The sequence below is a fragment of the Equus asinus genome, chromosome 7 (genome assembly GCF_041296235.1).
Source record: "Equus asinus isolate D_3611 breed Donkey chromosome 7, EquAss-T2T_v2, whole genome shotgun sequence".
NCBI classification, from domain to species: Eukaryota; Metazoa; Chordata; class Mammalia; order Perissodactyla; family Equidae; genus Equus; species Equus asinus.
Genome location: NC_091796.1, coordinates 104,300,382 through 104,314,544, shown reverse-complemented (window position 1 = coordinate 104,314,544; position 14,163 = coordinate 104,300,382). Strand labels below are relative to the sequence as shown.

General features: G+C 41.0%; 1 protein-coding gene across 2 annotated transcripts in view; it reads left to right on the top strand.

The window, feature by feature from the left end:
• Window positions 1-14,163, top strand: part of SETD3 (SET domain containing 3, actin N3(tau)-histidine methyltransferase) — a 75,273-nt gene that overhangs the window by 50,843 nt on the left and 10,267 nt on the right. The window contains exons 7-8 of one of the 2 annotated variants that reach the window (XM_044774297.2): window positions 10,134-10,192; window positions 11,097-11,211. The exons of the other annotated variant lie outside the window; for it this stretch is intronic. Of the exons in view, the coding sequence (XP_044630232.1) occupies window positions 10,134-10,192; window positions 11,097-11,211 (174 nt within the window). The remainder of the gene's footprint in view (window positions 1-10,133; window positions 10,193-11,096; window positions 11,212-14,163) is intronic. 2 annotated transcript variants of the gene reach the window in all.

Below are 14,163 nucleotides of genomic sequence, written 5' to 3'. Positions count from 1 at the left end.
AATGCACAAAAGATAGGCACTGATTAAACTATTCTTTCATTGAAAATTTGTTTCCAGAAATTGACTGCTCCAGCAAAATGATATTATTCTTAGAATGTCGCATGGTATTTCTGAAAAAAATAAGAGTGAAATCCATTTTATAACTATTGATCAGTAAAGTATTTAATTAAGAAAATGTAAGGCAAGGCATAAATGAGGTCCGCATTTTCTGGTTTGTAGCTCTCGGCTGTCACTCAGCTTGTTCTCGTGAGATGGGAGCCGAGTGAAGCTGGACAGTCCCGCACAATTTGGCCCTGCCCGTTTCCTCCTCTTCACTTTATCCCCTGTCCAGTTTCAAGGTAGGCTCTTAACGTGACTTTAGAGAAGAGTTTTTCTTTATGACTTCTTTTTCTTCCTAAGAAATTTTAATGCTGGTGGGGAAGTAGCCAGTAAGTACTGATGACCTCTTAGTGCCTGCTCTTCTTTTGGTACAGCACTGCCTGAAAGAGTTCTGGTACCTCTTTTGGACTCAGTGAAATGAGAGAGGGAAATTTTTATCAATTGAAGAGGAATATAAAATAATTTTGCTTAATCAAAAAGAAAGCTCTCAGCTGCTCGTCTCCAAGGCACAGACGTTTTAAATCACGTTTGGGGAGTCAAGCGAGTGTCTTGGCTTACCGTAAGAACATTCTATTTTGACTCTAACACATGACCACCCTGTAATTCAGTTCATTGCCATTTCAAGGGGGGCATTTTTACCAGTAGGGTTAAAATGTTTGTTTTATTTATCAAATTTCAGGGTACTATGTTTGAAAGTTGCCTTTTCAGGAGACACAGAAAAGATAACCTAGACTTTTCTGAGCAATAGCTCTTTGTCGGTGACTTGATATTACAAAAAGAGAAGTTTTGTTACCTCTTTTTCTCTCCTCCCTCGGTTGTGACGTTTGTAATTTTGCTTTACCAGCAGTGACCCAGAGGAATGGTGTTGGGGATTTTTTCTTCCACTGGTACCTTTTGAGCACAATTCAAGCTTGGGAAATAGAGAAAAGGAAGGAATATGAGTAGTTCTGAGATAGAGAAGGGCCATGTCCACAGACTCTCCAGTCAGAGGTGACCTTGGAGCCACATGTCCTCACCCATCTCCCCGTGACCAGCAGCTGGATGTAGTGTGGCAGAGACCTTTACCCTAGATTTTGCTCTTGCGATTTACCAAAGTAAAGTCATGGCAGCTGGTGGCGAGTAGCACTTGTGATTTACGAGTCCATCCGAGGTGCCTGAGAACCCGGGTTTCAGAGGCTCCCTCCTCCTGAATCGTTAGGACTGATGTATTACCTCAGGATTTGGCCCTACTCTGTCAGAATCCCAAGTCTGGTATGTGCGGTTCTCAGATTCCGTGGCGCACTCCTAGAGTTTATTTCTCACTAGCTGCTCTAGGCTTCTTCAACTTCCTTTAAAGGCTTAAAGGCAGAACATTTAGGGGGCCAAGCTTCATTTCCCTGACAATATGACAACTAGGAGAATTGAAAGTAGCAAAAAGATCATGCCCGCGTAAGAACTTGGAGATAATCCTGGTTTAATGATTGGTGAATCTGTGGGGTGTCCTAGAGGCTGTTCAGAATGATCATGAAAACGATAGGAATTCCAGATAATGGAGTATTGGAAGTTGTTGGGACATCACTGTGGCATAATTCTAGTGAAGAAAATACAGGAAAGTAACTTCTAAACATGGCCGCTGTGTTTTAAAATGTGGTGAAGGGCAGGAGTGTGCACATCTGCATGTAGTTGCTGTGTGTGTGTGTTTTCTGAGGCCGGCCTCCTCAGGTCCAGAAGGAAGGGGATGGGCAGCTGGCCTCTCAGCTGCCGTCGAGGCCTGAGACTTTGTGACTGTAGGTGGTGACCTGTAACTGCATACGGGTCCTGTCTGGTGGTTGGGAAAGCATAGGTTCATAGTCTTCTGCTCATATGGCCCGCCTCTAAGCTTTATAATGTCCTTTAAAATATCTCTATGCCGAATTTTAAATAGGTGCGATATTTACCAAGCACTTTTCTAGAATTTCACCAAGAAAAAATGTATTTACTGTATCAGAACTTATGCTTTATTTATAGAAGTAGGACAACTGATCATCCTTTGCCTTAAACTCCAGAAAACTGTTGCTTAGGTGGTTATCCAGGCCTCTCATTTATTAACTGCGTAACCTAGGGCGTACTGTTAGCTTACCAGTCCCTCAGTTTCTGCATCAATAGAATGGGCTAATAATACTGCCTGTTTCCTAGGAATCCTGATGATTAACTTATATGACACACGTAAAGTTCTGAAAAGAGTTTCTTGCACAGAGTGCTTAGCAAATGATACTTGTTATTCTCTACCTCTCTCCCCCCTTCTCTCTCAGTCTCTCTCTACCTGCCCCCCTACTCCCACCCCCAGAGATACAGAGAGCTTTCCCATGTACCAAGACATAGTAATTCCTTTTCTGGGACAAGGGTTTATACATATACTCATGCTCTGAATGTCAGTCGTCCTGTCAAGGAAATGGGTTTCGTAATGGTGGTTATCATGCTCTCCTCTTAGAAATGACTGGTGCCTCTGATCATGCTAGCTTGATTAACTTAGCCAGAGTCCAAAGTCTTTATCCTGAACTGTTGAAATCTGCAATAGTAGAAATGAAAAATAAAATACTGTGAGCCGACAGTAAATAATTCCAGCCTACTTTTTATATGCAAATATATTTTTTCTAAAACAATAATGACCTTTTACCATTTTGTTTGTTTCTAGTTTCCTTGATAAGTTTGAGGAGTTGCAAGTTCATGCACCTTAGGAATAAGCATTGATTGATCCCTTGGTGGAACTGTCTTTTTGCAGACCAGAGAATAGGTTTGATCATGGTTTAGAGTCCTTAAATTAATCAGGAGATTGAGATATTTGGGGCAGGGAAGTATACAAAGGCAGAGAAATGAAGGATTTAAGAGCTTAAAAGAAGAGAGAGGTTGCTTGTCAGATCCCCTTTTCAGATGAGGAAAGGGAGACACAGGGGCTTGGGTGATCACGACACAGGAGGTGACAGGGCTAACCTTTCAAAGGTGCACTCTGCTGGGATGAGCTGGCGAATGGTAGAGGGAGATCATGACCATTTGGTCCAGAGGGCTGTTGGGCATGGTCCATGTTCCCCCTCATTGGATTCTTAAAATAGAGTAGACATTTCCCAAATAAATGTGTTTAAAGATAGATTTGGGGGATAAAAAAGAGAGAGAGAAGATTCTCTGACCCCCAGATGGTGGGAAAATATTCTCTTCATAAGAGACAGAAGATAGAAGAACAGGGGACGGAAAGCTGTTTCTCTGGAAGCCCGTGGAATGTGCGTCTGCGCAGCAGGGTGCCCCTGCTGGCCAGAGCTCTCGGGGAGGAACGTGGACACCAGATTACCCTGGGTTGTCATCTGATCACAACAGATTACCTGGTACCCTTGTCCTACCTCTATCGCCTTCCTGAGTTGTGGTGGTTTGGGAAGTTGTCACCTCCCATATTCTTACCTGTCAATGGTTCAGGCCATGTGGATCCAGAGAGAGGAAATCTGTGTCCCTTCAGTCGCCGTTCTCCCCCACTGTCCCGTGAAAGAGGCGGGAGACATGTCTCCTTCTCACGTGAAGGAAGAGGATCTCTTTGACTAAGGGCCCGTGCGAGGCATCGGGATTCCCTGGTGGTTAAAGACGCGGTCCCTGCCTCACGGAGCTTCCCTACTGGGGCAAAAAGACGTTAATCAAGTGCGCACACTACCCACACACACACAGTGGCAGACTGAGGTCAGCCTGGGAAAGGAGGGCCAGGCCGGGAGGACACAGCGGAGAAATCTGGGTGGTTGGAGAAGGGGGACACTCTGGCATCATCTTTCTTTTAAGTTGTTTATCTGACTGCCGTTAGGCTGAACCCCCGTGAGGATGTTAACCTGTCTTTACATCCACCTGCCACATGGCACCTAGCAGAGTGCCTTCCACTTCAGAGACAGTCAGTAAATAAAATATCTCCTCCTAACCTATTTTCAGCTCTCTTCTGAGTCAATAAATATTTGTTGAGTGAATAAATGATTGACAGTCAAAAATGTGGATTGATTATGACTAAGTTTGGCTGCAAGTTGATTGTCCATCTTCATGGTATACAAATGGTAACCAATAAAATTTTTAAACAGGCATAGCTTTTGCAGTGTTTTAACAAATTTTGATTTAACTTGAGCTGGATGTAGGTTATAATTTCAGTGTTTTCCAATGAAGAAAACCAATTCTTCCATCTTAAAGTAATTTTATAAATTTATTGAACAATGTTGATATTTCTCCACTAACCTCATTTTCTTTATTTAAAACTTTTTATTATAAGGTAATACACGTTTGTTATAGAAAAATTAAATATACATAAGTGAAAAGCAAGCAATTTAATGTGTATTGATGTATTTATTTGATCGTATTGAGTGAATTCAAAGAACTTAATGATGAAAAATTCCCAGAAGAGTTGGATGTAGTCTATGTTTAAAAATAAAAGTCTTAAAAATTGATTTTTTCCCTCAAGAGCCAAATGGACGAACCAGGCTTTGATTCTGATTTATGGCCATCGAAACTAAATTCTAGAGTCAATAGCTATTTTGCCATTTCTCGTTCTGTTAGACTGTGTTATAGCCACTTAGAAAATGAAATACGAGCAGAAGGTTGATTGACCTACTAGACGTGCTGCCCTCCGAGCTGCTTCCAATTAGCCGGAGAGGGGGACCCTCAGTGTTTTTAGTGTAAATCCTGCCCCCGCCTGCTTTCTGTCTTTCCTCTGTTCCTCGACCTGCCATCTGTTGCGGTCCCCTCAGTGCTCCACCGTCTTCTCTTTGTTCCCCTCCCCCCCCTCCTTCATCCAGCTTCCTTCAGGGCACCCCCGTCTTCCCTCCCGCCGGCCCCTCTGTCTGTGACTGGCACAGTCCAGGCCTTCAGGACGAGCTGTTGGAGCTGCCTGTTGCCTCGCTGCCTCCTCCCCAGTTTGTAAAGAACCTGATGTTTGCTGGGACACTGGGCTTAGGCAGGCCGCTACAGGGCTGCCCGGCATTGAAAGCACCAAAGATCGCATGGCTATGTGAGATGGGGTCACATTTCCAAAGCTTATGATCACACACCCAAAAAAGTCAGATCTGAGGTTCTATAACTGATTTCATCCTTGTGGAAATAAGAGAAACGGAACCATCTCTAGAGTGAGTTGCGTCTCTCCACAGCTAGTTTAGCCCACTGTCCCTGTGAACAAGTGCTTAAGAAGTAAAGCCAATACAATCGCAGACGCATTTTAGTTGGAAGATTTTAATTGCATGCTATTATGGTTTTTATCAGAACAAACTGGGTACAACTTCTAAATTATATTTTGTCATTCCTGATCCTATAGAGCTGTTAATAAGTCACTGAACGACAATATATTTTTCAAGTTAACAATTGATTATATATTATAGTGGGCTATAAATTCTTTAAAATACAGTATTTAGGAGTCATTTTTATGAACTGAGCCACTTTCCTTTTAGTGTATTCAAATGCCTCATTGAAGGTGATTATTAAATGTATTCAGCTTGGTTTCCTTATAAAATTGGTCCAGGTAAAGATGAGTATTCTTTAGAAAAGTAAAGATCTGATTTTGAGAAGTGTTGGTTTGTGTCTTAGAGGCTGTTTGTGTGTTCTAATCTTTTTTTTTCCCTAAGAGGGTTTCAATCTTTCTTTAGGTTAAATGTGTTTCTTTTGAGAATTGTTTTAGGAAATACCTCTCCATATATTTATAGAAGTGCTTATCTTTATTTTATTTTAAAAATGCTTATTGTTAAATGTTAAAAAACGAAACAAAAAACTCTAACTCAAATGTGTTTGTTCCTGTGCAGAGCTGTTAATGTTTCAGAGCTGTTTCACATACTAGATGTTTCTGAATTAGGAATTCACATAATAATGAATTCTGCTTATTTCAGTTCTCCACAAAGGTTTGTTGTATGAGCTTAAAATAGGGCTGCAGCTGATTCGTGTAACACATATTAACTGTTTATTTAGTTTAAGTACATGTCTGTATCTCTCATTTCTGATCAACCTGAAAAATTTGCATGCCGTGCAGCAGCCATCTTCTTTTATACTTTATTAAATATCTGTCAATTATAAATATCAAGGTTTTACATTAATGTCAAGATAGTACATCAAAAATTCATGGAATATGTGACTTTTTCCAAGGGTATTTAATACTTAATGCATTTGTGTCATTTTTCTTTCCAGAGATATTGACAGGTTTTATTAAGTGTTTGTTAGGGAGATTTCATTTTTATCAAGGGACTATAAAGAGAAGCTGCATGCTAAATCAATTTTTTAAAGCCAGAATATTGTTCATCTTTTCATCTTCAAACTCTTGTAATCCATAGGTTTTATTTAAATTTCTTCTTGGTTTATTTTTGTTTTATGTGAGTGATAGTTCAAGACAGAACTTCAATAAGGATCAAATATGCTGACTGTAGTGGTTTTTAATTTCCTTAAGCATAGCTACCAGACCCGTGCAATATGGTAAATTCTTCAAAATGTCATACTTACATATTTAGCTAATATTACTTCTTTTTATTGAAGCCAAACGATTTTAGATATTAATCTTTCCCAAACCTAGTGATTATTTTGTACTCGGTACAATATTACTGTGCCTCATCTGGAATGGCTCCTTTTGGTAGAACAGGGAGTGGAAGGGCGCTTCCCTGGCTGGCCTGGCTCGGCATAAGAAGACGACAACCCTCTTTTAAAAGTAAGCTCTTCAGGGCTTCCAGTCTGACTGTGAGCTATAGCAACTGTTCATGTCTCCAACTTCAAATATTTATATTGCTCAAGAACGGAAAAATAGCAATCACTTAAAAAACCTGCAGAAAATCTGTGGCTGGTTTCTAAACCTGTGTTTATGGAGGGGAGCCCTGCTTGGGCAGCCCCATGGTGCTCCTATTGGGCCCCCGTGCCCAGAGGCCCTGTCACTGTCGTCTTTCTGACACTGTCAGACAGACCCTTGCCTGTCCCTTGTGTAGCCACTACTTGGAAACAGCTGTCACAAATAAAACTAATTGTCCACAGCAAATAAGATTCCTGCTTTGATTTACATTTTTGGTTTTAAAGTACAGGTTAGGATGTCCTCTACTGGAGAAGGCATGTCATGATAAACTAAACCCTTCGAGGGTTTTCTCTATAAAGCGAGGAAAGTTCACTTATCCGCCCTACAACGTATGAGCTTACTGACTTTCATCTAAGAACATTTTAGGAACTTTCAAGTAACTTCAGGTTAAAATTATAATTTTTGGAAAGTGTTTTTAAATCTAACTTGGTCTTTGGCAGAGAAAAGGCTTGGTGTTTAAAAAAAAAAAAAATTCTCTCCAGAGCTTCAATAGTGTTTGGAATAGACATTTTTAAAATTCTTGTTCACTTTTTCAGGATATGTAAAAATATTTGTTTTAAAAATCATTTGTTCTTTGTGTGCAAATTATTTTTGATATTTGAATATTTCAAGATCCTTGTAAAACTATTGTATAATAATTTTAAGGTGTAGGATAGATTGTGTTAGGAAACCAGATTTCACTTAAGTAAAGCTGAAACAGTAGCCACTCTGGATAGAGCCGGTTTGGGTTGACAATAATTTGCTGTGAAGGCCTTGCCTGCCCTGTGAGATAATGCGAGACCCCGGTGACGGGAGCCCTTTCTACCATGAAGCCAGTAGGTGGCGACAGTGTCACAGTAGTGAGAACCCCGTTGAAACGGAAATTATTTGCCTTCCTCCAGGTGTCAGATTTTTCTTCACTGTACCTATTAAGTGCATGTGTCTGTGGCAGGATAGCTTTTATACCAGAACTACGTACAGTAGGCACACCCTATTTTTTTAAGCAGATAAGAACAACTATTTCTAACAGGTTCTGCAAATATTGCGTAACTCTCTACAGCCAAAATAATCTTCAAAATTAATCTGAAGAAAGCATTTGCACATGTTTTTTCCTGAGTTTTCTTTATGACTTCATCAGGACTGTGAGCATGAACTTATATTTTCCGTAAGCAATGTCTATAAATAGTAGGAAGGGAAACGTTTTGGAGAGTTAATTTTCCTTTTTGGTCTTTGAGGAGGTTGCCGTTGTTTGAGTAGTTGTTAGAGAGTCTATTTAAAGATATTTGAGTGTTGGAAGATTCTTCCTCAAGTCATTTTGACGTTTAGCATTCCAATTTTGAAAATTGTCATCTTTTCTTCTATTCAGTAAGTCAAACTTTTTTCGGGGGGAGGGTCAAATTTTTAATATTTGTGGGATTTAGCATTTACCATTGGCATTTACCAGCTTTCAGAATACCATACTGCATTCCACAGTTTTTAAATGAATTAAAATATTTTAGAATAACAAAAACAACCATGCTTTCCCACCTCCTAGAGTTTGAAAAGAGGTGGGATAGGCAGCATTCCCAGTGGATCAGATAATGTGAAGTTTCATTTTATCTGAAGTGGAAGGAAATTTTAGCAATAGAATTTCTTTTCTTTAAAGTTCTGACATTTTTCTGTGGTCCTTCTTCTCATCAAATTAGTTTTGGGTGGAGGGACAGTTCTTATCTGCTGAATTTGTGCTTTTATGAGAAAAAAACCTGAGCACCGTCGTAGTTGAGTTTGGTAATTAACTGGCAGGCGTCTCTGGGCCTCTTAGAACATAGTCTTGTGTTTCATTCATTATGAAGAAGAGGCAGTAAGAAGCTTCTTCTCACATCTCTATGGTTGACCACGATACTGATTTTTTTTTTACCCCAGAGCTAGGATTTCCTGATCTTCCCGCAGCCACTAGAAAATGCAACATGTTATTTTATATATTGACTTAAAATATGTCTTCTTTAATTTCATTTTTATTATCACAACATTAAAAAATTATGTGAACATGTTTTTCTATGTTGACTTCTCTTCCAAAGGGTTAAAATTGGTCTAAGGATTCGAGGGGAGAAGCGGGCACCTGGGAGCTCACACCCCATTGGCAGCCTTTTGTAGGATATAATTTGCCTAAAATTGCGCACGGAGCACAAGCTTTTGTTTTCTAATTGATTTACGGTTTGAACCACTTTTACCTCATCCCCTACTGTCCTGCCTACGGTGCCAGCGAGTACATTACAGTGAGCGATGATAAATTACTGTGCACTTGTGATGCTAATGCGTCAAGAGTAAAAACTGCATACTGCACGGAGCTCCGTGCATTAACAGTGGTGCAGAGACGAGACCGCGGCATTTCATTTCTCACTCAGAAATCACCATTTGTTCATTTGATCACTTGCTGCAATCTGTCTATCAGACTGTACTTGAAACTGAAGACTAAAATTATACCGTTACAGCTTTTAATTTCTTAATTGAGACAAAGTTTTTAAGTGCCTGAAAGGTCTAAGGTGGGGGGGTGTGAATAGAGAATATGAAATGTATAAAATTTTCTCATAAGTGAAGTTTTGGGTATTTTTACCAAATGTTCTTTTGTCCAGACAAAACAATAGTCAAATTTAAAGATACCGATCTCTGTTTTATCTTTATCTTACTTGTTCATAAAATTTATTTTGTAATTTCACAGAACTGTATTTTTCTTGATTTTCTGTGCTTGAGCTTCCTCTACCGTGTGTGTGATTCATTCGCACATAACAAGTTGATTCCCATCCAAATGATTTGTCACAGATAAATGAGAGAACTTTCAATGTATTAGAGTGCCTTTAATTGTTCCTTTTATTGACATAAGAGATTTGAAATCTATTCACAAGCGTTGTGCAACACATTATGGCAGAAGGCACAAAGGAAGGCCAGGACAGACACTGACTTTGGGGGCTCTGGACTTCTCTTTAGATCAAATACCTTTTGTAAAGTCAGTCCACCTTAAATTTTATTTTTGTGTGGTGTCTGTGGGTTCTGGTATCGCAATATGAAGAAGCAGATTTATGGCGGCTGCTGGGCACAACAAATTAAGTTGACAGTGATGTATGAGAGCATAATAGCACGATGATCCCTCAGTAGCGTGGCTGGATGCCTCCCGCTTCATTCGGCTCTCGTTAGGATCTGTTAGGCAGCTGAATAATGAAATTCTGTTGAGTGATTTCTGTTTTCCCTTTTTCTCTTTTCACCTCTGCTTTCTAAAACTTCTAATTCCCAGACCCATCCTCATGCCAACAAACTGCCCTTGAAGGATTCTTTCACTTACGAGGACTACAGGTTGGTGTGTGTGTGTGTGTTGCAGTGTGTGGGGGGGATGTGTGTGATGGGTGTGTCTGTGTGTGCATGTTGTGTGGAGTGTGTGTTGGGGGGTGGTTTCTAAGTGAATTTGGGATCTTGGAAGTGACAAAAGCTTCCGTAAGAAGTGACCTGCATTACCATTTAAAGCCCCAGACAGAGCTGATCTTTCAGAAGGTGTCATGAACAGAAGGGATAGGCGTCAGCATTTTAATAGCCACGGAGACACTGCCGTTAACCTGTGGTGGTAGGGACTATGGAGAGGAGCCAGGTGATGCTCGAGATTAAGGTTAGCGTGGGGTGGTGGTGAGGATTTTTTTTCTTTTTAAATAGACTATTTTAGTGTAAAGTGGGGACCTTTTTTTGAACAAAAAGAATTAATTCACTGCACAATGTAATAAAAAACAGTGATCCGCATTTGTAGAGTTCTTAGAGGATTTCTGATCAGAAAGGAGTTATACTGTTTGCTTGTTCGCTGAGGCTTAACATAGGTGCAGAGTCAGCATGTGGGTAAAAGAGGGTGGGGCCGGCTTGGGGCTGGGGGTCTGGGCAGCACTGACACCCCGGAGCTCTCTGTTCACGGCCCTCCTTCCAGAACCTCCCTCTTCCTGGGAACATCCTCCCTTAATCACTCACTCCTGATTGCCCCTGGCTCCCTTTCCTTCCATTTTCCCCTTCCTCCCCCTAATCCTAGATTTAATTTTAAATGATGATGAAGACGAAATCATTTAAATGATGATGAAGACCAAACAGCTATCCCATTTGGAACTTAGGAAAAGGATTTGAAAATTCTTAAGTGGTCAGACAAACCTCAGTTCCTGGTTGAGTTATTACTGTGATGGGCTTTTCAGTGTCCGCCTGTAGTTCACTTGTCTGATTGTTACAGGTGGGCAGTCTCTTCTGTTATGACTCGACAAAACCAGATTCCCACGGAGGACGGTTCTCGCGTGACCCTGGCGCTGATTCCTTTGTGGGACATGTGCAATCACACCACCGGCCTGGTAACGACTCCTCTGTGTTTGTGTTGCGTTGGGGAGGCCTGTGGGGTCAGGCTGGAAAGTGGACATTCCGCTTACTGACCACGTTCTCCCCTTACCGCCTCCCTCCAAAGGGAGCAAACAGAACCGAACTGAGCTGCCCCCACAAATAGAAGTGGGTGTTTTTCTCTCACTGTGTGTACTTAATCCTGAAGAAATGAGAACTTGAATCTTCTATCGCTTTCAGAAACCACAGTGAGCTGCAGTTTCTTTGCTAAGCCCAATTCCAGCCTAAACGTTCATTTTCTTCTCTTATTGAGCCACAAACTAAATCAGAGTTTCTCTCTTCTTATTCTTTTTAAAATACTGATTTATTGAAAAAACCTTTCTTCTCATTTTTTCTTTTATGTCCCTGTTTTCTTTCTTTGCTGTGTTTCCAGTCGTGTTCGTTTCTCTGATTCTTTCCTGTCCCTCCCCCTCCCCCCGATATGCTGACACATCCTTGGCCCTGTTTATTAACCTGCTTTTGTTCAGGAGCCGTCACTGCTTTCCCTGGTGTTGGCGGGAGGAGGGGGCACTTGGTGGTTGGCTCTTGGCCTTGAAAGCAGGATCGCTTGGCATCGTCAGACATGGAAACGCTGGGTAGGAGACATTAAAAAAAATAGGGGGGTTTTATGATGATTGTTAATTAGGACATGTAAGAGGAGGACGCCCGCTCTCTGCTCCTCAGCATTCTTTGGATTCCAGGCAACAGCGGAGGTTGACGGTGCTCTGTGCTGAGACGGTTGTCTGAGAAAGGTTTCCTGATATTAGTCAATAGAAATATGACCAACTTCAGAACATTCTGGATTTTTAAACATTATGCTAGTGTGCTGGTTTGGTTGGTTTTTGTTCATCTTTTCACAATGTCAGCTTTCTTTCTTATTTTTAGCAGTATTATAAATAGACTGGGAAAATGCTGTAAATGAGTATTTCATATCTAATTCCACAAAATGGCCAGAACACATGTAATGTGTGACAAACACTTCAGATAGAACATCCTGGTGCTAATTTGGGAGGGTCCAGCGGCAAGTACACTCTTACATTGTGGAGAAAGAATAGTTGCACTTTTACAATGATATTTCCGCCTTAGTTTAGATATGCTTAATTCAATTTACCACTTTAAGAAAGAGTAACATATTTGATCATTTATTTTCATTAATGAATAAAATTTTATAGTCTGTTCTTTATTTTTTTCCTTCAAAGCTATTTTAAACTGATCATAAGATTGAAGTTTTAAAAATTTTCAAATAGCTTTTACTATTTGACTGTAGTATTTTTCTTTTTCTTTTTTGGATTAGCTCATTGTTTCCCAAACTTGATTGATCAGTAGGGTTTATGTTTTTATTTCTAAAATGTAAAAAGTACCTTACTTTATCATAAACAAACAAAACCAGTTAAACGACCCAGAAGCCTCTGCAGTAAAGTGCGGAGGTCCGTGTCCTGTGCCGCCTACCCCCACCTTGGCCTTCCAGCCCCCATGATCTGGCCACTCGATGCCTCCCAGCTAACTGGTGACTGGCTTTGAGCAAATCTCTCCCATCCTTTTGCTCTGCACCCTCACCCACTTGCATATATACTTTCTTTCATGTAAATGGGATTAAACTATTCACTTTTTTCACCCTGAAAGTAAAAAAAAAGTTAATCTCAAAATAAAAATAATGAATTATTGACAACTACTAATGCTGTAGCTTCTCTAATACTATTCATGAAGTCTTTAGCCTATCACAGTCCTGGCAAAAACATTGCTGACCTTTAGAAGGGCTGTGTCAGACATTAGTACTTTTTCTTATAGTTGTTATTTTCCCTGCATAGTGAACTCTACACCTTTCGTGCACTGTTTCCCACTGTCATTATAAGACTTCATGGGAAATTTTGTCTGGTAGAGCTAAGAATCTATTTTAACTCTATGAAGTTGTATATTATATGTATTAATAGTTAATCTCTTTTTAAAAATAAGGTACTTGAAATTAGGGCTCAGCTTTCAGACAGTAGATTTTCTTTTTTGTGTGTGTCTGTCCTGACAATCGCTGTCTGTCTATTCTGACTATCGCTGAGGGAGTAGACAGAAATTTAAAACGCAGCAACGCCGTGTGCTTCTACCAGTGTCCCCAAAACCTGGTTGTGGGAGTATAAATGGAAGAATGAAGTCTGTGACAGTAGTTCCAAACCAGTAGCGGCAAGGAGAAGCAGAAGAAAGTAAGTGAAAGCCTGGCCAGAGGTGCTGGCGAATGTGAGCTGATTTCCCAGCCACTCAGAGAAACAAATTTAGACGAGTTTATAAGGCATAGTATTGAGCTGTAAGAAATAACATATCTTTAGATTCTGCATGATTTGTTCAAAATCAACGTAAGTAGCAGGTTTCCTATCTTGAGGTGGTTCCGTTCATACAGGGAAGGTCACCTCCAAGTGGTTCATAGGCCGCTGTAATGGTTCCAGTGGTAAAGCGGGTTGGAATAATCAGCCCTTGTATTTGAATGTGTGCCTGTCTCAATCAAGGCGAAAGGGCATTGGAAAGTTCCAGCAGAACTGAGGGAGGCGCGTGCTCAAGGTCTTCTGTTTGAGTATTGAAAACTCTGAAACATGCAGGTTTAGATGCGGATCCAGTCTCATGGTGAAAGTGCAGGTTTTTACAGTAGCAGACGGGGACCCCTGCTCAGCCTGTCCCCACTACACCGCAGCACACACAGGTCTGTTCCCGCTGTCCTCAGACACCAGCACATGCCCCAGGGCCTTTGCCTCTGCCTGAAGCACTCGTTCCTCCAAGGTCCGAGGGACTGCTCACAGCCCTCCTCAGGCCAGGCCGGCCTGAGCACCCGGTGTAAAGTCGCCACGCCTCCCCACCCATCAGCCTCCTTCCTGTGGTGTCGTATGTCCCTCTGTCGTCCAGATCCTGTGTTTCTCCCTCTTTATGTTCATATGTTGGTGGCCCTCCTC